The 27,305-nt window shown below is 40.6% G+C and overlaps 2 protein-coding genes across 3 annotated transcripts; one reads left to right on the top strand and one right to left on the bottom strand.

Moving 5' to 3' along the window:
• Positions 1-122: 122 nt before the first annotated feature.
• On the top strand, positions 123-26,435 carry lingo4b (leucine rich repeat and Ig domain containing 4b). 2 transcript variants are annotated; one of them, XM_073847323.1, is made up of 3 exons: positions 123-502; positions 12,722-12,840; positions 24,361-26,435. In XM_073847323.1, exon 3 carries the CDS (start codon positions 24,373-24,375, stop codon positions 26,185-26,187), a length of 1,815 nt encoding a protein of 604 aa, XP_073703424.1. In that variant the 5' UTR covers positions 123-502; positions 12,722-12,840; positions 24,361-24,372; the 3' UTR covers positions 26,188-26,435. The 2 variants fall into 2 exon arrangements, with proteins under 2 accessions (XP_073703424.1, XP_073703425.1); XM_073847324.1 differs by lacking the exon at positions 123-502 and adding an exon at positions 9,051-9,243.
• Positions 17,350-19,327, bottom strand: LOC141343321 (uncharacterized). The gene has a single exon (XM_073847912.1). The coding sequence runs from the start codon at positions 19,239-19,241 to the stop codon at positions 17,919-17,921; it is 1,323 nt and encodes a 440-aa protein (XP_073704013.1). The 5' UTR covers positions 19,242-19,327; the 3' UTR covers positions 17,350-17,918.
• Positions 26,436-27,305: the final 870 nt, after the last annotated feature.

Raw genomic sequence — 27,305 nt, 5'->3', positions numbered from 1 at the left:
CAAGCCACGAGTCTCACTCAGGCAACCATCTGCTGTTTTACCTAAATCCGGAGATTTGGCCAAGCCGCGCAAATACTGTCATTCTCTCAGAGTGCCCTGACGAGGTGTTATCCTTCATCAGCTCTGCTGAATAGACCAGTAAACACCGATCTGCTTTCTAAAACCGCTGGGGTTTGGATGCTCACTCGTACTCGTAAACGGGCAGGTGGGAGTTTGAAGTTAGAGGAGCGAGTGCAGAGGAGCGTCAGTGCGGAGAACAGCCAACCTAAATTAAGGCTACAATTATCCTACTAAACCCTGGAGAGATGTGTCGTAGACAGAAGGAATTAATGAAGGAGCAAAGCGATTAAAAACATTCGGGTCTTGTCTCAAGACATGCTCGTCGTCTTTCTGAGCACGATGTTAGAGGACATTGTGCATAAGTGAGGAACCGCGAAACGAGATGGACAAAGACTTGGAGAGCAATGACATCGCTGCCACGCAGATATCCTGAGGGAAGCGGGTGAGTTCCGCTTTGTGGTTTTTGTTACGATAGTTTTTGCTGGATGAAACATACATATATAGTCAAAACAATGTTTGGAGTTCTTCGAGGTTATGACTAATTTTGAAGTATGCTAACTCATTTTGTCACAACCAGACTTCTTAGATGGACGTTTTGACAAAACATGTTGTATAGGCTATTAACTTAAACTAAACAACAGACAATAAAGTTGACGGCTCTTCTTGTACATTTGTGTAGTCACAATAATTTATTTTAAACACTTTTTTTCGAGGAAGAGGTGATATTGTAGAAAAAATATTATTAAAATAATTTGTCTAAAATATTAACTAGTCTGAAAAACAGGAATAGAAAAGCATCGATTTGACTAGATAGATAGATTAGTGAACTGACCAATTTATAGACCATCAGTAAGACTTACTGACTCTAGATAGATAGATAGATAGGTAGATAGATAGATAGGTAGAAAATGGATGGATTTGTTGACTAAATCATGAATTTTCATTGATTGATAGATTAATTGATAGAATGTGGATTAGACTCATTGACTCAGATAGATAGATAGACAGACCGATTTGTTGATTGATTAATTCATTTTTATTGATTGATAGACAGACTAATTGATAAAACATTGATTAGAGTCACTGACTCATAGATAGAAAGAGAGACAGACAAATAAATCTGTTTCTTTGTTCATTAAAGCCCACTTGACAGGGCCAGATCATAGTCCCATGAAGCGCATGACTAAAGCGCATGACCCATACAACTAAAAATAGTAGTATGGGCCCCAGTGGTCAGTTCACTGTGCACACCAGGTGTGTTCAGCTTTCTGTCTTAGGTTGCATGGTCACAGAGGCTTTTGGAGGCCCCTGGCAGTCATGGCTGTCTTAATTAGCACTAATCAATCTGTGCAAGTTCTCTCTAATGAGATTTGAAACAGCATCCCGCACCGCCAGTGATGTGCAGCACAGTAAATTCTTGTCGCTCCCCGCGTGAGGCAGCGTTAAAGGAGCGCAAGCTTTGGGGCCGGTCCAGATGAGCACTTTAATCAGAAGAGTTGTAATGCACAGCAGGGCCTGATTTATCACCGGTTGATGGGGCGGAGTGGTAAAAGCACTTACTTGATCACTGGTTTGTTTTGCTTGGTCACTCGACATTCTCATCAGGCCCTCATATGCATCGGAATGTGATTTATGAGGTCTGCCCCTATAAGGTCATTTCAGAGCACTGTTTAATATCACCGAACAGGTGCAGATGCCCTGTTTTGACCAGTTTTGCCTTTTTAATAACACACAGCAGTTACCTTTGGACTAAATTTGCGATCTGGGGGCTTGATAAGTCTGCCTCACATTGTGAGCATCATCCTGGTTCTTTGTGTAATCCTGCTGCCCTAAAACGGGCCTATTTAGGACTGCTTAAACACTGAACTATCCAGGGCACCATATGACCCTGCTAATGGGTGTCCTGTATTACAACAAGCAGCCAGATGCAGAGGTCTCGCTGGTGAAATTTCCCAATAGACCAGACCTATCTTTTAACTAAGCAATCGCTGTTTTTTCCGTAAGAATGTTTGACTTGAGACAGTTGAGAGCTGGATCTGTGACCCTAGATGGGAGGCAATCTGTCAGACTGACTGGGTTGCAACCTCAATTGATGGATTAACATCTATGGACGTGTAATACATACATGGGTGAAGCAGATTCTCTGCTTTTCACAGATGACATATGAGCCTAAACCACATCCATATGTGTGACCTCTCCACAATCACACTAAGAATCAATAGATTTGACTTGATTTATACTCTGTTCTTCACTCAAGTCCATCACTGAAATGAACTCTGAATTCAGGCCTTCACAAACAAATCGTCTCCATCACACCAGCATGTTTACTGAATTGCAGATTCTTTTTTAGCAGTAAATGTTTCCCCACAGGTTTATATTATACAGAATATATGCAAATGTTTGTCATCCCTTGTCCATAAAAATGCCTAAAATTAACAATGAACTTGAGCACATGTCCAATGACCCAGTTACATTAATGCATTTAGTTTAGCCTGAGGTGACCTTACTTGTGTGTCCTTGAAAAGTTCTGTTAAAGTTAGTTTAAAACACTGATACACATACATGTATAGCCTTCTGGCAGGAACTAGGAACATGTGAGATGATCTCGTTAATTTTTTTTCCCCACACATATTTTTCTTTTGCATTACATTTGATTCTCTTTGGGGTACGCAATGTACATGCACTGACTAAAGTGACCAGCACAAAGCTGAATTATCATAATCTGTCCTTCAGACTGTTGTGATCTAAACCCAGCATGACCTCTCTCAGCTGCTCCACATAATCATGAAAAAAACAAAGAAGCATGAACATTCTGATTTGTTTGAGTAAATTATACAGTACACAACACATACAACATTTTAGTTATTGTTTTCTCTACTTACAGCAATTCTTTTCTAGAATTTACTGTTTTATTTCTGCTTTCTGCCACAAATGCAAATAATGTTCATATTGCAGTAGCAGGTTTGAGTTTGTTTCTTCATCCAAACAGATTTAGCATTAGTGCCGTCCAGAATGAAAGTTCAAACTGTGGATAAAAACATCACAATAATCTACAAGTAAACCACTTGACTCCAGTCCATCAACTGATGTCTTGTGAAGCTGAAAGCTGCCTGTTTATAATAAACAAATCCATCATTAAGAAGTTTGTAACTTCAAACCAATGTCTCTGACTGAATCAGGAGAGATAAATGCACAGTTTACACGCAAAAACAGTCCGAAACAGCTCTAAACAAATATGTCAGTGGATTTTGATGTGATGCTATAATGAATTGTGGATTTTGCCTGAGGGTCAGTTTTCAGCGAATGTACATTTTTAGCTAAACTATTCTAACTAAAATTGTGTAAAATTATTTTGTGGTCCAAGGTCACATATAGGTAATCATTTTAATGTTATGGTTGATAACAGATACATTTCCTATATTGAAATCCAACGCTATTTTGTCTAAATATATTAAATATTAAAACTAAACGCAATCATTTTAAATGTTATAAGTGAATTTAGTCATCACAAAATGATAATGTACAGAATTAAAATGGACATTCATTTTCTGATTGCTTAAGCTTTCTTTTAAACATTTTATAAAATTAGTAATGGCGTTCGATGACGGCAAGTAAAATCTAAATGTAAAAACCAATGCACATGTAAAGATTCAATACGTACTTATAAAAAAACTCAGTCGATAATCGAAATTAAATCTATAATAATTAGGGATGCTCATATTGACCGTTTAACCGTTAACCGACAGTAAGAATTTTAACCGATTATTACTATCAGTTAAACGGTTTAAAAGGGTTTTTTTTCTATTATTTTTTTTTTTACGTTTGCTGCATGGTGAAAGAAATAATGCTATTTGTAAGTTATCTGTTTACTCACGCGCGCGTGTCGACACGTGCAGTGTGGCTGTACAGACATATTTCGCTTCACCTTTACTTAGTTAACAGATGTAGTATATGCAACTCAGTGGCAAGTGGCGTTATTGGGTTATCAGAGAGTGAATCCGTGAGTGAATGTATTCAAATTCTGAATGAATTATAGTCTAGAAAGTGCGCAATAGGCGCTGCCGTTACAATCACTGGAAAGCTATCACTCATCCTAGAGTAGTTCATCGCAATCTCATAAAGTTATTAAAAAGTAATAAAATAACCTTTACACTGCACAATTAATCTCTTATTTATATAATGCCAACACTTTCTTTGTTTTAATAAAAGAGTTCGCGAAAGTTTAGAAATCAGCAAAACTGAAACCGGCACTTTGGTTGGTGAGTGGATTGTAACATAGCCTCCTCTGATTGGCCACAGCGATAATCAAATCAACATACATGTCTGTGATTTGCTATTGCTGAACGCTGTAAAACACGCGCACACGCATATGACAGTGGATGGAAGTCCCGAACCGCAAATTGAAAGGGTTTTTGTGATGGTGTTTTTTTCGCGGATCTAAGAGTTAACAGGCAGCGGTCCTGCCTATCCGTACAGCATGAGGACATGTTAAAAACTAGGCACACTGAGGTATTGGCTGGCCTGCTATATTTTTATGTCCGACGAGAAGAATAAGACCGGTACAGTTCTTCAAAGCGCATAAAAGGATTTAGTGTGTTTTAGTTTTGTCATCTTAATTAGGTAGTTATTTAATTTATACATATTTAGTGTAGGCCTATTTATATTATTCTTTTTTTTTTTCATTCAGATTTTCTCTGTTCTCAGAACCGCTGCTGATGCGTGATAATTTAAGTATATGTCAATACAGTTTTTGTTGTTGCTCTGTATGCTGCTGTTTGCACGTTAAAATAAAACATTTGCTTGTATTTTTAATGTATCATCACAGATACTCGTGCATTCTATTTTTATTTTAAACTAATTTATTATTCTAATTTTATCAGTTAACGGTTAATGTTCGGATAACGAGCAGCGGTTGTCGGTCAGGAAAATTAACCGAAATGAGCATCCCTAATAATAATACAGTAATTTAGTATTGAGCACTGTTGTTTACTGTTGATTCCCAGGGAATGCATAAGAGCTGATATTAATGGGGTCATGAACTGCCTTTTTTAAATTATTTTTTTACTGTTCTCTGAGGTCCACTTATAATGTTACCAAAATTTTTACATCAAAAAACATTATAATTTAGAATAGGCTATTTTCTGCCCTGTTTTGGACAGAAACGCTCTGTTTGAATTGGTGTGGCGGATTGTAGACTCTGAAGTAAACGCCCACTGCTACGATTGGCTTTATATGTTTGACAGCCTACATCCTTCATAGATGGACATTGCTGTGATTTTGGTTAAAAACACATAAATACTCAGTACATATCAAACGATCTGTAATAGCAGACAAAGCAATAGTGACCACGTAATAAAAACAGTTACTTACTCCTGTGTGGCGTGACATTAGTCGGATCCAATATAGTCAGCACATCATCGTCTTTTACTTTAATCTTTCGGAAAATCGTGTGTCGAATTGTGCCTTATTTGTAAAAAAAAAAAATCCACAATAAAATCAAGTGAACAAAGGACCTAGGGCCAGTTTTACTAAACAGGGCAATTTATCGTAAAAGCGAAATTCCAAAACAGCACAGATGGATGTAGACATTTCCATGGGTGATTTACTAACAATGCACATTTCTCATTTGCATATCAACCAGGGTCGCCAGGTTTTCACAACAAAACCCACTCCATTTCTATTAAAAACTAGCCCAATCATGTTTTGGAGGGGGTCCCCCTGTAAAAATTGTGTTCTGGGGGTTAATTACACATTTTTAATTGGGGATCCCCTGGTAAAATTATCATGTTATTGGGGTCGCTTCAATCCGTAGACATGAAAAACAACCCACAGCAACAATGTTAAGTGGGAAAAGCACAGACTTGGCAACACTGATATCAACCAACGTAATGTACCAAGTGCAGCGCAAATTAGTGTAGTCACAAATAAAGAATTAAGAAAATAAAGAAGCCACAGTACGTTGAAAAGAACAGGAGGCCAAAAAATGAAGGGTTGCGAGAAGTTTTGATAGACTGTGGGCTTGAAATACAAACACTTTGAGGAAGCATCTGCGGTTTGTGCATCCAAGTGTGAACCTCACCTTCTCTGTTATATTTATTTTTCCGTTCCCCGGGCAAGCTCGGAGGGAACAAATACTCCATGTCCAGAAGATCTGTCATCATATCCCATTGCTAAACAACACCTGTTTCAGAAAGCTTTTAATACTTGCGTTCATTCACATGGCTGCATTCTGTGGCGGGGGTGGAGGGCCAGGAGCCATAAACAGCCTCTTTCTCACTCAGTGGCAATTGTTGCTGTGAAGAATTGATGTGAGGAATTCTAATTGGAGATATGAAAGCGGCTTTGGGCAGTTTTCACCCGGCTGAGACGATAATAGCACAAGCTCCGAGAGACAGGTGAAGTACATTCTCTGGATGCACTTGGAGGTTAGAGATCACGCTAAATATGCAGGTCAGAGACCTCTACTATCGTCACCAAAGAGTTCATGCGAGTTTAGACATGGTTGGTGTAAGATAAGCCAAAATAAGGATAAAAATAAAATCTCTTGTGGGTTTGGCAGCCATTTTGTGAATATCCTGTAATGTTGAATATTAAATAGTCATTTCAAAACGTTTGGATTCCCTTATCTGTTCGCTCTGCACGTCCCTCCCCTGACCTTTTCACATAAAAATACACAGTTAAAACTCAGTAGTATTTCTTTTTTTTCTGTTATAAGCCTATTTGCGCGCCTGGAGTCAGTGAAGTGCAAATTGGAGTCAGTCCGCAGAGGTTTTAAGTGTTGTGGTTTTCTAATGGAGTCAGGGGAGCTGCTACAGCAGCACAGGGAAAGTTTTGCTTGCCTGTTATAGTACCTGGCAAAGGTCCATGTCATTTACTGTAACCTAATGAAGCCTGTCTGACCCTGATGAGTTTTGATTGTTGACGTGAAAATATGAAAGTCAGACCCGATATGAGAAAACAACGTTATGTGTGTGTGTTCAGCTTAGTGAGGGCCGGCTAACTGTGATGACATTGCATCAGATCGACAAGGGCACACTCAATGTTTGGCAGAGCGTTGTTTGTTAGATAAGAGCATTGCCAAAGCTGGTATGTAGACAGTTGTGGTAGCCGATTATGTGGTAGTATTAAGTTTCACTATGAGACATCTTCTTGGGTTTGGGCCACAAATTTGGGCAGTTTTAAATTTGACAGTGTTAATGACAAAAATATATATACACTGCCAGTCAAAAGTTTTTGAACACCTTTGAGCTTCTGCTTACTAAGCTTGCATTTATTTGATCTAAAGTACAGCAAAAACAGTACAATTTTGAAATATTTTTACTATTTAAAATAACTGATTTCTATTTTAATGTTTTAAAATGTAATTTATTCCTGTGATCAAAGCTGAATTTTCAACATAATTACTCACATGATCATGAAAATGTCACATGATCCTTCAGAAATCATTCTAATATGCTGAATTTCTGTTCTAGAAACATTTTTAATTTGAATTATTATTAATATTTAAGACAGTTGAGTTTGAGTTGAGTTTTTTCAAGATTATTGATGAATAGAACAATAAAAAAGTGAAAGTCGTGACGTATTGTCAAGTATGGTGACCCATACTCGAAATTGTCCCTCTGCATTTAACCCATCCAAGTGCATAATTCCTGCCGGTGTAGGAATCGAACAGGCAACCTTTGGATTACCAGCCCAACTCTCTCACCATTAGGCCACGGCTGCCCCACAAAAAAAAAATCAGAGTTTATCTGAAATAAAAAGCTTTTGTAAAATTATACACTTATAATTTTTTTTTTCTTTTTTGGGAAAGAAATTATAGGAATTATTACTTTTATTTAGCAAGGATGCTTTAAATTGATCAAAGGTGATGATAAAGGCATTTATAATGCTATAAAAAATTCTATTTCAGATAAATGCTGTTCTTCTGAACTTCCTATTCATCAAAGAAATATAAAAAATTCTTCTTTTCAACAACAACAACAACAATAATAATAAATATTTTTGAGCAGCAAATCAGAATTTTAAAATGATTTCTGAAGAATCATGTGACTAGAGTAATGATGCTAAAAATTTAGTTTTGAAATCACAGGAACGGATTACATTTTAAAATATATTAAAATAGAAAAGTGTTGTTTTAAATGGTAAAATAATTCAAATTGTTACTGTTTTTTCTGTACTTTGGATCAAATAAATGCAGGCATGGTGAGCATAAGAGACTTCTTTAAAAAAAACTTTTACTGTTCAAAAACTTTTGACTGGTAGTGTATAATTATATTTTTGTGGTTTAAAATATTTATGTTTGTGTACAAATGTTGTATAATATTTTATAATATTTTAAAAACAACAAGCTGTCTTGTTCTGTACTATTTATTTATTTATTATTCCTATTTTCTCTCTATACTGTGTTTGTGATTTGGAATATATATATATATATACACATATACACACACACACACACACACACACACAATACAATATACACAAATTTCAAACCACAAACATAGTATAGCGATAAAAGAAGAAAATTGAATGATCAAGGAAAAAGAAATAAAAATATAAAAAATAACAAACCAAAAAAAATACTTTTTTAGTTGATTGCATCCACAAAGTCAGCTGTTAAGCTGTTTCAACATTAAAATCACAACTTCAAATTCACTTAGACTATGTTTTCTTGTTTTCAATAATAGTAATTGAGATGAGCTTAGTTGTCAGACAGTGTGAAAATGTTATAGGCAAGCAGCAAGAACATGAGTTTCGTCACCTCCATGTCCAGATCCCGCACACCTGCTGCACTGTGTCTTTCACAGTCGACAGAGAGGGATTCACACCTTTAATTTGTGTAAGCCAGGCTCTATGCTGTGTGGAAAACCAATATGGTGTCAAAACAGCCAAGCCAAGATTGACTCTCTCTCTCTCTCCTTTCGCTAGATACAGCATTATGAGTCAGCTTATTTGGCCAGCATAAGGCCTTTGTGTAGAGACAGGAGACGACGCTGGACTCAGGGAAACAAGTCAACCTCATTTTAAGTGGTTTCAGCAGGAACGAGTTCAAAATAGAAGCTTTGTGTGTAAACAGGAGATGTGAGAAACCCAGACCCATGTGAATAGGCTATAATAAGCAAGCAAGCAGTGGGAGAGGTGTAATGCAGGACCGGATTAATTGAGATCATTTGTCACGACAAGGTAGGAGTTTATATCCATTTAGTTTCATTCATTAAAGGACTACTAGAAATGTTTACAAATTCAATGCAAACTTTTGATTTATTAAGCAATTCAGCTTTCATTTATGTAAGATATTTAAGTACTAAAAACAGGTCTGCTAATTTGATCATTTTGGGATGCATTTTCTAATAGTTTTTCACAGCATTAAAACATGTCTAATTATTTAATGCTGTGTTTAAAGCTCAGTTTTGTTCTTAATTGTTACCATTACTGAGGTTTATGTGTGAAGTGTTGAGGCAGTTTACCCAGATTTATATATTTTCTTTCAGAGCTGACTGAGCAATAAAGGAAAAACTCTGTGATAATGATAAATGAAAGATTCCTGTGCTGCTAATTGACTTCAGCAAATGCAGGAGACATTTAACATTCAGTGAACAAACAAATGTAAATAGACTAAATTACTGAGGACAGTTACACTTGTTGAAAGAACAATTGTAAATCCATCAAACTGTCTTGATTCTATCTCAGTGAAAAGCTAAATATCCTAGTTGTGTAAAGTTATATTGCTATAGCAGTTATTTTTTACAGTGCAATTTTACTCTTAATTGAGTGCATGTATGTTCAAGTATTACTCCTGATTTAATGTTTGTATGCTGAATTCATTTATATGGAAGCCAGTTTCTGCATCCAAAAATAAATTCATTCATTAATGATAATTGCAAGTCTTTAATCTTACAATTCGGATTTAGATTGGATATATAGATAATGGAAGCCTGTTTCTGAAAAAATGATGAATAAAATAAAATAAATGAAAAACAAAAAAAGTCATTTATATAAACACAATTCTGAGAGAAAAAAAAGGAATGGGAGTGTAGTTCCTAATCTTATCGGCCTAGAAAATCGCAGCTTTACATTTTCCGCCGGTATTAGTATACGATATAACTACAGAAGAGTCAAGTTTTAAATAGGAAAAATATCAAAACTCGTATGATTCAATGATCTATGCTAAGATATGCTAAAAGTAATATCGCCAGAACAGGAGAACGACTGAATGCACTTCAAAACGGTAAAACTCAACTTATTATCTCAGGGGGAGTTGGAGAATGAGCCTATTTCCAAAAAAGTGGAGTGTTCCTTTTTAAATCTCGCAATTTTGACTATTTCCCAGAATGGCAGCTTTATTTCTCAGAATTGCAACTTTATCTCACAATTCTGGCTATTTCTCAGAATTGTGAGTTTATATCACAGTTGCATGTTATTATGTCAGAATTGTGAGATACAAAACTTGAAATTCTGAGGAAAAAAGTCAGAATTTAGTTTTTTTTCTCACAATTGTGACTATTTCTCAGAATTGCAACTTTATTTCTTAGAATGGCAACTTTAAATCTCACAATTCTGTTTCTTAGAATTGCGAGTTTATATCTCACAATTCTGTCCTAATAACATGCAATTGTGAGATATAAACTTGCAATTCTGAGGAAAAAAGTCAGAATTGTGAGTTTAAATCTCGCAATTTTGACTATTTCCTAGAATGGCAACTTTATTTCTCATGATTTCAACTTTGTCTCACAATTCTGACTGTTTCTCAGAATTGTGAGTTTATACCACAATTGCATGTTATTATGTCAGAATTTTAAGATATAAACTTGCAATTCTGAGAAAAAAAAGTCAGAACTGAGTTTATATCTCACAATTGTGACTATTTCTCAGAATTGCAACTTTATTTCTTAGAATGGCAACTTTATATCTCACAGTTCTGTCCTAATAACATGCAATTGTGAGATATAAACTTGCAATTCTGTTCCTTTAAATCTCGCAATTTTGACTATTTCCCAGAATGGCAACTTTATTTCTTAGAATGGTGAGTTAAAATCAGAATTGCAAGGCATAGATTTTATAACTTTATAAAATTAAAGTAAAGAAGTAAACTCACAATTCTGAGAAATAAAGTCGCAATGCTGAAAAATAGTCAGAATTGCAAGATATAAACTCACAATTCTGACTCTTTTTCTCAGAGTTGCGAGTTTATATCTCACAATTCTGACTTTATAACTGCAATTCTGAGGGGAAAAATGTCACAATTGTGAGATATAAACTCACAATACAGAGAAAAAGAGTCAGAATTGTGAGTTTATATCTTGCGATTCTGACTATTTTTCAGCATTGCGACTTTACTTCTCAGAATTGTGAGTTTACTTCTTTACTTTAATTTTATAAAGTTCTATGCCTTGCAATTCTGATTTTATAACTTTATAAAAATTATAAAATGTATAATCCGCAAATCTGAGAAAAACAACATTTCGCAGTTCTGACTTTATTACTTGTAATTGCTAGTTTATATCATGCAATTCTGACTTTATAACTCGCAGCTGAGATTTTTATATCTCAATTCTGAGAAAAAAAAAACTTGCAATTCGGACTTTTTTCTCATAAATGCGAATTTGTATCCCACAATTGTGCCTTTTACACTTAATTCTGACTTTTTTCTCAGAATTGCAAATACAATTTCGAAAGGAAAAAGACATGTTCTTAGAAAGTTTATATATCACAATTTTGTCAGAATTGCCAGATATAAACTCAAAATTCTGAGAAAAAAGACTATTTCTCAGAATTGCAACTTTATTTCTCAGAATTGCGCAATTCTGACTTTATAACTCACAATTGCTAGTTTATATCACACAATTCTGACTTTATAATCACAATTGCTAGTTTATATCACACAATTCTGACTTGCGAGAAATAAAGTCAGAATTGTGAAATACAAAGTCACAATTACCTTTTTTTATTTTTTATTCAGTGGCTTCCATGATAATTATGTATATTAGTTTACATCTTTTTGTCTGCCACGGAATAAAAAACAAAGGTAACTGCTACTTTATATCTTACAATTCAAACTTTTCTTTTCAGAATAGTGAAAAAAAGGCTGAAATGCAAGATATAAAGTCACAATTACCCATGATACATTTTTATTCTGTGGTGGAAACAAGCTCTCATACAAGTATTATTCAGCAGTCCATTATTCTGTTCTGTTCTGCCGAATGTCTGATGCCATTTGGCTCAGCTCTGTCCATTAAACTAAGCGTCTGTCCATGCTGGGCGGGTAATTCCTAATTTGTGTCTAGGCCTGTGCACCTGCACCCTGTGACATGAGGTTAAGCTGGACTGTAGTGAAAGTGCCCTGCACACCTGTCCTCTCACATCAGACCCCCTAGAGCTGTACGGAGGGAAATAAGCATGTTACTGCGCAGCTGTCACATGTCTCATCAGTTTTATTTACTTGATGATTGCACATTCAAATGACAGTCTCATACCCAAACAGTTCTAGAACATTGCGCTGTCGTCCTTCACCAGAAATGGATGAAAAGCTGTTTTATGACTTCAGCTGTGTCTGGATCAGTAGGTCTGTCTAAAAGCAGAGGATTAAAGAGACTGCTAGCACAAATCATTATAACACAGTCTCAATCATTTTTGCTGTTTCTTCTCTTCTTTCTGGCTTTAGGCTTTTGGAAGTGTGACGTCTAAATGTGACTAAACGCATCTTCAACAAACTCTGAGCCCAACATAGATACCAACCTGAAAACATCTGGTTATGAGAACTGGCACCACAAAAGTTCCTTGGTAAGTAGTCCCTTGGTAAACTAGATATAAAAAAAATGAAAATGAAAACTTTTTTCTCAGAATTGCGAGTTTATATCTTATATAAACTATATATATATATTAGGACTGTCAAACGATTAATCACATCCAAAATAAAAGTTTATGATTACATACTATATGTGTGTGTACTGTGTGTATATATTATGTATATATAAATACACACACATACATGTGTATTAAAGAAAAATATTTTAGATTTAAATATAAAATATTTATAATTTTATATATAATCTAAATTAAATACAAGTATAACTATTCATACATATAAATATTTGTTTTAATCTATACATGTATTTGTGTATATTTATATATACATAATAAATATACACAGTAAGCACACATTTAGTATGTAAAAATAAACTTTTATTTTGGATGCGATAAATCATGATTAATCGTTTGACAGCCCTAATATATATATATCATGCATTTGCAAGTTTTTAAGTCAGATTAGAACAATCAGTCTTTTCCCTTCATAACTGGACTTTATAACTCGCAATTCTGAGGAAAAAGTCAGAATTGCATGAAAAAAGTCAAGATATAAACTCACAAGTGCAAAAAGTCAAATTTGTGGGATACAAACTTGTATTTGGGAGAAAAAAGTCAAATTGCGAGTTTTCATCATGCAACTCTGACTTTACTTATCACAACTGTGAGTTTATATCTCAATTCTGAGGGAAAAGCAGAATTGCATGAAAAAAATCTGAATTGCAAGATATAAACTCACAAAAAGAATTGTGAGATACAAACTCGTATTTGTGAGAAAAATCTGACTTTTTTTCACTAAATTATGTGATAGAGGCACAATTGCCAGAAATAAAGTCAGTCAAATGTAACACTTAAAATTGCGACTTTATATCTCACAATTCTGAGAAACAAAGTGTGAATTGTGAGATTAAAAGCTTATCATTTATGTATTCATTAATTTATGCAAAAATGGCCAAATATTAAAAATTAAACAGACATTTGAATTAAATGTTGTTTAGACGATATTAAACAAGAACTAGATCATGCTGTAAAGTGTAAAAACAATGGTCAGGCAGTTGGTGCCCTCTGCAGTCATTTGTTGTAATGCATAATGTAATTGAATAATTCTATTGTTTATAATACATTATGTATTTTAATAGTTTTGTAAAAAAAAAAAAAAACATAAATGTAAGTAATTTAAAATGCTATTGTTCACTTAGGTCTATTTTTATTACCACAAAAAAATTATATTAAAATTATATATATATATATATATATATATTAGTGGTGGGCCGTTATCGGCGTTAACGTGCTGCGTTAACGTGAGACTCTTATCGGGCGATTAAAAATATATCGCCGTTAATCTATTGTCAAATTTGGGTTGGGAGCTGGGTCTATACTACTCAAACTATGATGACTTTCATTGTGGTAGAGGCGAGGTGTGTAGCACTGACTGGGGACCATTGGACATATGTCAACAACGATAACTACCTCGACGTTACTGTACACCTCATCGATGCCAGCTGCGAACTTCACTCCTTCGGTAGACTACCAGTGTTTCCCCTACCATTATCTTAGAGTGGCGCCCTGCCCCCCTTGAACGTCAAGTTCATTTTATTTTCGATATAGCGCCAGATCTCAATAGAAGTCATTTAAGGTTATCTTTCCTATAGAACAGGTCTATACATTGTTCTTTTATTAAACAAACTAAATTGCCTTATATTATTTATCTTTACACTAAGACATATAATTTCTGTCTCTACATGGTAGCGCGTTTACAATGTCTCCTCCGCGAAAACACAGACGGGATCGCGGACTCCATTCAATCAAGTTGGTCTGTCACTTAATTCAAATCGCGATATGGACTAGTGTCTGTGAAAACTGAAATGCAAAAAGACCGTTTTAATATGAATCCTGCATGTTCCGTTGCCTCTGTATGTATGAATGGTGGAGACGCGTTTTTACTACACGCATACTGAAGCACGCGTGATGCTCCTGGTAATTTTTGACATTTGCATCTCACATGAACAGATAAACTCAATCTCCAAAGCTGCTGTGTGTGTCACTTTTACCGTTTCATTTGAGAAAACTAGCATCATATCATACTGTACACACAGAAACTTCACGGCAACCTGTCAAAATAAAAGTACGGTGTAACATGTAACAGAACATCAGTCCTGTATTACTTTTGTACAGTATAATGTAGGTGTTTATATATTCCTATTTAAATAATTGACATAAAACAATATATATGATAAAAAATAAATATAACCCCCCCCACCCCCAAAGCTGGAAACCTAGGAGAAACACTGGCTACCATAGATATATATACGTAGATGTATATTTTTATCACACTGTACAACAATAATACTGTTTTTTTATTATAGTAAGGGCTAAGTTTAAGGTTGGGTAGGTGTAGACGTTAAAAAAACACAATCTAATAGGTAGAAAAATTTATTTCATTGTTAGTTAGTTAGTAAACACAAGTACATCTTATTGAACATAATTTATTTTCATCACCAATTATCATAGTAGAACAGCTTTCTCGAGCAGTTTGTGATGCAGTTTGGAAACAGGAGATGAGCCCCTGGTCTAATGTGCCACCTGGCTTGAGAAACCCGTTCTCAAAGACTTACTTTTAGTCATTAATTGGGTAGCACACATATTCTGAATGCTTTCGGCAGAATTCAAATTAGCCATATTAATCTAGATTAATTCCAAGATTACAGTGAGATTAATCTAGATTAAAAAAATTAATCTATGCCCACCACTAATATATATATATATATATATATATATATATATATATATATATATAATTATCCAATTACTCGATTTACAAAATAATCATTAGTAAAAACTAGGGCTGTCCCCGAATAGTCGAAGATTCGATGCATCGATATGCGGAGCCTGATTCGACCACCGATCTCACAGTCGAATCTTCGCGGGTGAAACGAGCATCATACCATTTTGCCAATATGGGGGTGCTCAATGTCTAATTGCACACAGAACTACTGGTTTTGTACGGTTATATTAAGTTATATACAGCCTTTGATTATGATAATGCAGTAAAAACAAAAGTGAAAAGAAAGAAGCGTTCAGTAAATATTTTTAACGTGTTTGTGAATAATTCCAACCACCCCTGTGACAAATTTAATTTTCACTTTCTCTGATGCATGACGAGATGAGGACCATCTTGACGCGTTTTTGCAGTTGGAGGTAGGGCTGTTCGATCCCGAAAATTTTGGAGTCGATTCCGATTCCGATTCCTGGTTCTGGAATCGATTGGATTCGATTCCAGAATCGATTCCTCACTGTTGTTTCGATTCTTTTTCGATTCTTGTTTTTTAGATTGGAGGCAGCTAATTTCGCAATAAATGCAGGATGTAAAGGTCGTATAAAGTTACCTTCTCATAATATGAAGCTTCATTTGTAAAAAAGAAAAAAGAAAAAAAAAAAATATATATATATATATATATATATATATATATATACTATTTTTCTGTAGCTCTGACTGATTTCAAATTGTAATTCATTGCCCAGGAAATTAGCCATAACCCACAGCTCAGCAGTGGACATGCATTTATTGCATGAATAAAACAAGACGTGACGTGTATAAAATGACAAAATTAGCAAACTATACACTGTAACAAAATAAACAGAACTTTAACAACAACACTGATATAAGAGCTATAATTTCGCAATAAATGCAGGATGATATAAGAGCTCGTGGCGTAGCTGTCAATCAGATGCGCTCTCGGCCACTGACGTGCTCTCTGCGTTTTCTTTCAGAGTTATCATTGGCTGATAGAAAGATTAAAAATAGCATTTATTTAAGATGTAAATAAGATCAAGACACGTCGTGATCTATTCTGTCGTGCAGCGCTCAAAATTGTGGACATCATCGTTTTTTTGAACTGGTTAATTTAAATGATCTATCCGAACGAAACTTTTCGTGGAAATGTATCAGACTATAATAACTATTAGCGAGCAAGAGGCAAATTAATGGGTGCTTCTCAAACTGAAGGCTGCATCCTTAAACTCAGACGAGTTTAGTAATGAGTCGTTTTTATTACGTTTATTTTCGTCAATCGACGTTTGATGACTTGCAGCCGAAATATGCAGCCTTCATGGAATGCAGCCTTCCGTTTAAGAGGTAAGTTTTGTTGAACTGAAAACGGCTCTGAATGAGGAGTCGATTCCCCTTGAGAGGATCGATTCCAAACGTTGGAATCGACTCTCGATTCCCAATGCCTTGGAATCGAGGAATCGATTCTTTTTGGAATCGATTCCCAGCCCTAGTTGGAGGCGCCTCTTTTGAATGGTTTTCTGTTGGCAGTGAGCGTTCTGTGCCCTGTTTATGCGCCCCCGGCTGCTGCGCCTCGCGTTTTGCAGGAGCGCTCTGAGCGCCTGAAGTTGAAAAAAAAAAAATCAACTCTGAGCGGAAAAACAATAGGTTACTGTCGTAACCCCGGTTCTCTGAAACATCGAGTGGAGAGATCCACCTATGGGAAGGGCATCCGTACCTGACCTCTGCAGAAGCATCCAATTGCACCAAGTCTGGCTTGACAGACAGGAGCGCGTGCCCACTGGCAGGTAAGGGACCACCCCTTACCGGGCGAATAAAACCAATGCACGCGCTACCTTTCCTCAGTGAGCATATTCGCTTCTCGCAGCAAGCGGGGCAAACTTGGTGGATCTCTCCACTCGATGTTTCAGAGAACCGGGGTTACGACAGTAACCTATTGTTCTCTTTCATCATCTCGTGTTCGAGATCCACCTATGGGAGATATGGACAGCTCCCCGGTTGCCCAATACACCCACAGTGAGGCCCTGTAAGCCAGAGGACGGTCACCTGGAGAGGCGGTGCTTGACACGTCACCAAGGATCAGACCCCCATAATGAGCATGAATACCAGCCGTGCAAGAATGAACTGTGGTAACATGCACATAATAAGGCCACACACCTCATGCTGATATATTAATAATAATATATGCACACATAATAAAGATGTGGGAGGGGGGGGCAGATGACTTGCTTAGAAACATGAATAAGCTGAGCTGGACCACTCAAGCCTAAGGTGTTAAGGGTCCGAGGGCGCAACCCAACGAAGAACCCACACCTAAAACAGAATGAGCTACCGGGGTCTGGGTGACATCCAGCCGGTAGTATCTGACAAATGTATGTGGTGAGGCCCAGCTTGCAGCGGCACAAATGTCCTGCAAGGAAACCCCGTTAAACAGAGCCCAGGAGGCTGCCACGCCTCTAGTGGAGTGAGCTCTGAGGCCCTCTGGAGGACGCACTCCCTTAGATTCATATGCCAAGGAGATGGCTTCCACAAGCCAATGAGAGAGGCGTTGCTTAGAAATGGGATTCCCTGTGTTAGGGGGGGCCCAAGAAATGAAGAGCTGGTCGCTCCTTCTGAAAGCGCTGGTCCTGTCAATGTAAACCCGTAAAGAGCGAACAGGACATAAAGCGTTCAGCCTCTTATCCTCTGAAGAGGAGAAAGGAGGAGGATGAAAAGCGGAAAGCTGAATCACCTCACACGCAAATGCTGGGAAGCATTTTGGCATAAAGGCTGGGTTAGGCCTTAGAAAGACCTTATCTCCATTGATGGAGAATTTAGTGCATGAGGAATGGACTGAGAGTGCATGCAAGTCACTGACACGTTTGGCTGATGCCAGTGCCAGGAGCAGAGCTGTCTTAAGAGACAGAAGCTTAAGAGAAATGTCTCCCAGCGGTTCAAAAGGGTATTGAGACAAGACCCCCAGCACCATGGAGAGGTCCCATTCTGGAATCACTTTTTTAGTGACTGGAAGGGAGCGGCGGGCGCCTTTCATAAATCTACGAATGAGGGGGTGTTGCCCCACTGTCGTGCCATCGAACCCAACATGACATGCGGCGATAGCCGCCAAGTAAACCTTAATAGTGGAAAAAGATCTTCCACCATCGATAAGGTCTTGCAAAAAGCTCAAAATAGCAGTGAATGAGCACTGATACGCTATCAGCTGGCGCTCATCGCACCACTGCTCAAAAACACGCCACTTGCAGTTGTAAAGAGAGCGTGTGGAGGAGGCTCTGGCATTCTGAATGGTAGCGACAACACGTGGGGGGAGCCCCAACGTGTTTAAGTTCGCCCTCTCACGGGCCAGGCCCATAGAGCCACCCTGTCTGGGTGGGGATGGTAGATCTCCCCGTTCGCTTGAGACAGGAGGTCCGTGCGTAGCGGGAGTGGCCACGGCTGTGCATACAGAAGAGGAATTATCTGTGCCAGCCATGGAGATTTGGGCCATCTGGGTGCTATCAGAATGAGCGTCAGGCTCCGTTCTTTCACCCTGGCCAGAGTGGGCGCTATTAACGATAGCGGAGGAAATGCGTAGAGAAGCACTTTGGGCCATGGATGGGCCAGTGCGTCCACGCCGAGGGGGGCGTCCTCGTCCCGTAGCGAGAAGAACATAGGGCACTGGGCGTTTTCGTGCGAGGCGAAGAGATCGACGGTCACCTGACCGAATCTCCTCCACAGTAGCCCCACTATCTGAGGGTGGAGGCGCCAATCCCCATAGAGTGGGTTCCCCCTCGATAGAAGGTCTGCTCCTCTGTTCAGAACGCCTGGGACGTGAGTCGCCCGTAACGACAGGAAGTGTCGCCTGCTCCATACTAACAGCCTGTGAGCTAGAGCATGGAGCTTTGAAGAGCGCATCCCCCCTTGACGGTTGATATAAGCCACGGCTGTGGTGTTGTCGCAACGCACCAGCACGTGATGCCCTTGCAGGCGGGGCAGAAAGTGATTCAGAGCTTTCCAAACCGTGAGGAGCTCCAAATAATTTATGTGGGCTGAGTGAAGTGTGTTTGGCCACACACCGTTCACTGTTCTGCCCTCCTGTGTGGCACCCCACCCTGTTAAGGAGGCATCTGTCGTCACAACTTTGCGCATCATGATTGCCCCGAGGGGAGTTCCATGAGCGTAAAACTCCACATTCCTCCAGTGGCGCAGCGCTGCAGTGCAAGCGCGCGTCACCGAGACAGAGCGGCAGAGGTCGCGTAATGGGCTGAGATGAAGAGATAAAACCCACTTCATGAACGCCCTCATTCTCAGCAGGCCTAAAGGCAGGACATGGACAGCCGAAGCCATAAGACCCTGTAGTCTGAGACATGTGCGATACTGTACCCTCGCCCCTTCTCTGAAAAGCGAGAGGCATTTCAGAAGAGAGAGAGTGCGCTGTTGCGAGAGCCGTGCGCGCATTGTTATAGAGTTCAGCTCCAGCCCCAGAAAAATCACATTCTGCGAAGGAGTGAGATTGCTCTTGCTCACGTTCACTCTGAAGCCGAGCGCTGTGATGTGAGCGAGCACACGGGCAGTGCTTTGTATCGCTTCCTCTCTCGAATCGGCTAAAATCAGCCAATCGTCTATGTACGTCAGGATTCTGAGTCCCGCTGCTCTCAGCGGAGCGAGTCCTGCCTCCACACACAGACAGAACGTCCTCGGGCTGAGTGAGAGCCCGAAAGGAAGAACTGTGAACTCGTAACAAACGCCTTGGTAGGCGAAACGAAGGAATTTTCTGTGTGGAGGATAGATGCTTATGTGGAAAAAGGCATCTTTCAGATCGATCACTGTAAAAAACGCAGTGTGATTTACGGATCTTAAAAGAGAGGAGTGGCTCAACATTCTGAAATTGTATTTCCTGAGATGTTTGTTCAACACTCTGAGATCCAGAATAGGGCGGAGAGAACCGTCCTTCTTCGGGACTAGGAAATAACGGGAGTAAAACCCCTGACTGCTTGAGTGCGGTGGCACCACTTGCACCGCCCCCTTCTCGAGAAGAGCGGAGATTTCGTCTTTCAGAATGTGAGCGGAGCTCTCTTCCGTGTGAGAAGAGATAACTCCGTTGAAAAGAGGGGGCTTTGTGGCAAACTGAAGTCTGTACCCCTTCATTATAGTACGAATCACCCATTCGGGAGCTGACACTGACCGCCAGGCTGCGACCTGATTCATTAGAGACCCCACACAAACCGGAGAGCAGCTTTGGGCTGCTAATACGCCCGGATCGCTCATATGTGATGCAATGGCGCCATCTAGCGGACAGACTAGGGACGGCGTGCAGGGAACCGGAGAGATGTTCTCTCGCTGAAACGAATTTATTAGATTCGTTTCTTTCAGTGTGTTCTTTGTGTTTTGTGTGTTGGGGAACACTGGGGCCGAAGCCTTTATTTGTTTGGTCTGGGGAACAATGAAAGTGCTGTGTGGTGACAGTGCTTGTGCACATTCCCTGACAACTGACCCCCTGAACGTGGGGGGATAACACATAACAGCCACTGAACACTCTGGCTGTGGAAGGTGGCCAGCCCTTCCATGGGAGAGCCTCTGTCTTTTGGACGAAGGCTCCGGGGCAGGTAGAGAGTCCATAGAGCTTGCGGCTCGCGAACGCGGGCTCTCCGGCCCCAGCTGGTGAACATCAGGCAGGCCGCTTGCGTTTCGAGTCGGAGGGGGTGGGGTTGGGGGGTTTCCCGGCCGCAGCTGCAGCTGCAGCAGAAGACGGCCTACCCCAGGGTTTTGCGGCGGAAGGATTGTTCTGCCGCGGAGGAGGTTTGTTACGGTGTCTCTCCCTACTCTGATGCGGGGTTCGCCCCGTAACAGGAGGGTTGGGCACACGCGCAGTGGGCAACTGGCGCGACGCACCTGTCTTCCTCGGAAGGCATAATTTGAAAGCCTCGTCCTCCTTCTTCTTATCATCACACCGCTGCTGCATCATAGCCACGGCGGGACCAAAGAGAGCCTGACCAGGCTCGACGGGGGCGCCTGCGATGCGCCTCTTCTCACTGTCGGGGAGTCCTGACAGGTTGAGCCAGAGAGCGCGCTCCCCCACCACAGAAAGCGCCATGGCGCGCCCGCTGGCTTGGACAGCCTGGCGAGCGTTACGGAGGACGAGGTCGTTAACCATAAGGATCTCCTTCCATAGGGTAGGCGAGGGCGATCCTTTGTCCAGCTGTTGCCCCAAATCATCTAGATTTTCCGCCTGGTAAGCGGAGAGAAGGGAGGACACGTTTAGCGCTCTGACTGCCAAGGCCGACGATTTATAGGCCGCTTGGTGAACAGAGGCGGAAAAACGGTCCATCTTGCTTGGCAGCACCGGCTTAGGGGGGGCGAGCAGCCCGCCCTGAGCGGGGTTGAGGTGTCTGGCGATTGACGGCTCAACAGCGGGGGGGTCGCCCATGCCGAGAGTCGCCATATCCTTTACCTCTAAACCCGTCAAGCCGTGCTTAAAATCAAGCGGATCGGTCCAGTAGTGCCGCATGTGCTTAGCGCACGCTGGAAGGACGGGAAAAAGCTGTTTCCTCGGGCCGGGAGGGGGTCCCAGCACCTTCCCATCATACACGTCCCTCTCCTGGTCGGTGGCGCTCTGTGGGGCCGGCCACTCGATGTTGAGACGAGCAGCCGCTCGTTCGCACACCTCCAGGAGAATAGACTGGGGAACGGCCGCGGGGGGATTAACCTGGGCGACACCAGAGAGCGGGATGGCCTCCTCGTCCTCTGAGACTCCAAGCAAGCCCGCGTCGTCATCATCGCCGGAACCGGCCGGTTCATCGACGAACGGAAGGTTTCCCGAGAAAATATCTTCCTCGGGAAACGCAGGATTAGGCAGCTCAGCCCAATTAAGAGACGTCGCGCCCTGGGAGGCCCCCGGAGGCGCGTCGCCGTCACCGTGTCCCCCATCCGAGTCTGAAAGGCCGGGTTCCAGACACTGGGTAGCCGCAACCTTCAAGCGACGTCGCAAGAGCTTCTTGGGAAGCAGAAGACAATGACTGCAATTCTCCGGATTAGCCAAAGCTTCCTCAGCATGCTTAAAACCCAAGCATACCACGCAGAACTCGTGAGAGTCCTTGGCGGCAATGAGAGCTCCACACGCGGCCGGGCAGGCCCGTGATGAGATGCTCCCGGGAGTAGCAGATTTGGAGAGCGACATCTCGGAGAAAAACTCGGAAAAATCCGTGGCGGGCAGCCGTGGAAGGGAGATATATAAAGAGCGTGGGCAGCTCACAGAGGCAGAACACAGCTAACCTGGCTGAAAAGACGACTGTCACGTCTGGCGGAGGCTGATCAGTAAAGATATGTCCTCCTGAAGACACTCTGTGCGCAGTGTAATCCAGCCGAACTGTGTAAGTGCAGAGATCGCGAGAAGCGAATGTCAACTGAGGAAAGGTAGCGCGTGCATTGGTTTTATTCGCCCGGTAAGGGGTGGTCCCTTACCTGCCAGTGGGCACGCGCTCCTGTCTGTCAAGCCAGACTTGGTGCAATTGGATGCTTCTGCAGAGGTCAGGTACGGATGCCCTTCCCATAGGTGGATCTCGAACACGAGATGATGAAAGAGAACACCCAACGTCATTCGCGTTCTTTTCCATTGTCCAGTCGAATGAATGGAGATGCGGGTCTTCTGTTGTGATGGCGAAAGTTTACCGTTGCTTAAAAAGTCCGGAGACTGCAAGAAATGGAGGAGAAACCTTTGGTGTCTATCGTGGGTAACCCGGAGCTGTATTATTTAGGGTTTCTGCTAATATGACAGTTTACTTAACAGCAAAAAACTAAGTTAGAGCGCTCGCGCTATAATCCTTTGAATTGACTGACAGGACAGCTGTTTTGGTCGTTGCTTAGCAACATAAAAAAACCGCAGCACACTGCTCTTTCATTAAAAGTCACCAAAAAAGGCAGTGCTGTGCGCCTCGCGTTTTTAGAACTAAAAGACGCGTTCTGTGTTTTTATTTAAACCTAAATAAGTTTGTCTGTCAGTTGGCAGGCAGTTTTGGTCGCTTATAAAATAAAATAAAAATAGTTTTACCCTCCTGCTGACTATAGTGTCGTGCCCCTCCCAACCCATTCACACACGCACATAAGATGATTCGACTATCGGTCGACTATAGAAAGATTCGAAAATTCTGATTCGACTATGAAAATTCATAGTCGGGGACAGCCCTAGTAAAAACCCTAGAGGAGAGGCAGGACAAATACTACAATGATACTACTAATAATACTAATGATACTAATAATACTACTAATACAACAACCATTACAATCCTAGTTGTACAACCACCGAACAACAGCGCAAATTACTCTGAATTTATTTGTATATTTATGAAACTTTCATGAATGAGTCCCAGTGACTTATAGACTCCTCTTCTATGAGACGAATGTTTTTATTTACTAAACTAATTTTTTCCCGATATTTTGGAGGGAATAAAGTCAGAAATATCAAACTGTTGTGACAGAATGAAAAGAAAAAGTAGTTTGGCATAATATTTATTTTTATTTCTAAGAAAATGTTTAAAAACAGCCTCTCCACTTCTCTAAATATTAAAAAAATATTTTTAAGTTTGTGAAATATATATTTAAAAACTTGTACCAACATGTAGATTGTAAAGTGAAATGTATCAACAAGAATACAAAGATTACATTTCTAAGAAATTGGCATTTGATTTGTTTTTTAAGATTTTTCCACATTTCTGGCACCTTTTTTTTTTTTGCAGGAAGGAGGTAAGATGTTCATGGATCTGTGTGGCCAGCGGGGCGCATGGACAGTCCTGCTGTTGTGGTGCATAAACCTATCAGCTGCTGACCTCACCTGCCCGCAGAAATGCACTTGTTACCTTGACACTTTGGAGGTAAATTGCTCCTCAAGGCACCTGACGGGTGTTCCTGAGGGGTTCCCAAGCAATGCCAAACGCTTAGACCTTTCCAGGAACCAGCTGAAAACGCTGGCCAGGCGTCAGTTCTCCAGCCTGTCAAAGCTAGAGGACCTGGACCTGAGTGAAAACATAATCTCTATGATTGAGGTGGAAACATTTCAGGGGCTAAAGAACCTGCGATACTTAAGGATTAAGAACAACCGTCTCAAGATCCTCCCGGTTGGCGTCTTCTCCGGCCTCTCCAACCTTCGACGTTTGGATATCAGCGAGAATGAGATCCTGGTTTTTCTGGATTACACATTTAAGGACATGATTAATTTACAGCAGCTTGATGCAGGGGAAAACGACCTGGTGTTTATCTCGCAACGGGCATTTGTTGGCCTTCAGGCGCTGAAGGAGTTAAACGTGGACCGCAGCAACTTGACCTCCATCCCGACTGAGGCTTTGTCGCAACTTCAGAGCTTGATCAAGCTGCGCCTGCGCAAGCTGACCATAAGTGTGCTGCCCAATAACGCCTTTCGCCGACTGCACCAGCTGCGCATCTTGCAGATCCTCCACTGGCCTTCTCTCGAGACGCTAAATAGCAACAGCTTGGTTGGCCTGAACCTTACTACCTTAATTTTAAGCAACTGCAACCTCAGCGCCGTACCTTATGCTGCGCTGCGTCATCTCACCTACCTGCAGTACCTGGACTTGTCCTACAACCCCATCACTTCCATACAGGGCAACCTTCTTGGGGATCTTCTGCGGCTCCAAGAGTTGCACCTGGTAGGTGGGAGCCTGTTTCGTATTGAGCCAGGTGCCTTTAGGGGTCTGGTCCACTTTCGTCTGCTCAATGTGTCTTCAAATCGTCTGTCCACATTGGAAGAAAGCGTCTTCCACTCTGTAGGGAACTTGCAGACCCTGAGGCTAGACAGAAACCCGTTGGCTTGCGACTGCAGGCTACTCTGGGTCATGCGACGGCGGCGGCGGCTGGATTTCGATGGCCGCCAACCCACCTGTTCGCCTCTAAATCAGCACAAGAAGGCATTTCGTGACTTTTCAGAAGCTGATCTTCCGGTAATATTTACTTGCAGACAAGCGCAGATTGTAAACCGTCAGCAGCAGGATGTGAGTGTGGTGGAGGGGATGAGTGTACGGTTTGACTGCAAAGCAGACGGCTATCCGTCACCTTCTATTACTTGGCTCTCAGCCCAGCAGACTGCACTTAGCTCTGTCGGGAGAGTACGAGTGCTTGCAAATGGGAGCTTGGAGGTGCGTTACACCCAAGTACAGGACAGTGGAACGTATCTATGTACTGCAGCTAATGCAGCAGGTAACGACAGTATCTCCGTGAGTCTGCAAGTGGATGGGCTTCTGCAAAACCGCACCGTGTCGTATTTCTCAGACGATGGATGGATGGAAACTTCATTACCTCCTTCTACCAACTCCTCCGCACGGGTGTCGAGTCCTTACCCGTTCGATGCGAAAACCCTCATCATTGCTACCACCATGGGATTTCTGTCTTTCCTCAGCTCTGTGGCGATCTGTTTTGTGTTCATGTTCTTCTGGAGTCAGAGCAAAGGTCAGATAAAACACACTGCCACTATAGACTTTGTGCCACGATCATCCATGGGTGGAGGTGGAGATGGTGGGGACACTGGGAGATTCACAATGAAGCTTATTTGAGCTGGAATAGAGAATTCATGGCCATGGTTACAATTAGCTGAGCCTTTAAAACTGTAGTAACATTCAAAGCGGAGCAACTGCTCATTCATAATGCAGCTTGCCAGCACAGCAAGGTACAAAGCCTTATGATAACAACAATGTAAATAGGTATAGTAACTCGACTTTAATAAATAATAATAATCTCATTCATATTTTGCAAGCCTGACTGACATTAATGTAAGTAGGTATAGTAACGTAAAGGATTAGTTCACTTTCTGAATAAAAAAATCACTCCAAGACGTTCATGTCTTTCTTTCAAGATGTTCATGTCGAAAAGAAAGGTTTTTGAGGAAGACATTTTAGGATTTTTAATGAGGATCAATGGGTTGAAGGTCCAAATTAGTTTCAGTGCAGCTTCAAAGGGCTCTACACAATACCAGTAAGGAATAAGGGTCTTACCTAGCAAAATGATCAATCATTTTCAAAAAATAAAAAAACATTTTTATGCTTTTTAACCACAAATGCTCACCTTGTACGATGTGCGTTTTTGACTTCATGCATTACATAATGTTGGAAAGGTCATGAGTGGTTAGTTCTTTGTCTGCGTACTTTATTTCAAAAACATAGGGTAGGGCAAAAAACTCATTTCAAAACTCAACTTCAAATTTGTCCAACATCATTGTTTGACCTTTTTTTTTGTTAAGGGAGTTTGACTTTCTTTGCACATTTGCTTTGTAAACACTGGGTCGGTACTTCCACCTACTTGAACTTTCCAACGTGACTACGTAATGCGTGAGTGCATTTGAGGTTGAAAAGTATATACATTGTCATTTTTAAAAAAATGACAGATCATTTTGCTAGATAAGACCCTAATTTCTTCGCTGGGATCATGTAGAGCCCTTTGAAACTGTATTGAAACTGCAATTTGGACCTTCGACCCGTTGGCCACCATTAAAGTCCACTATATGGAGAAAAATCCTGGAATGTTTTCCTCAAAAACCTCAATTTCTTTTTGACTGAAGAAAGAAAGATATAAACATCTTGGATAAAACAAGGGTAAGTAAACTATCAGGATTTTTTATTCTAATTTATGAACTAAGCCTTTAACTCTTTATTCTAATAACATTTTAGCAGAGAAG

This window comes from Garra rufa, chromosome 9 (genome assembly GCF_049309525.1).
Source record: "Garra rufa chromosome 9, GarRuf1.0, whole genome shotgun sequence".
NCBI lineage: Eukaryota > Metazoa > Chordata > Actinopteri > Cypriniformes > Cyprinidae > Garra > Garra rufa.
The sequence above is the reverse complement of the archived record's forward strand: the minus strand, read 5'-3'. Positions and strand labels throughout refer to the sequence as shown.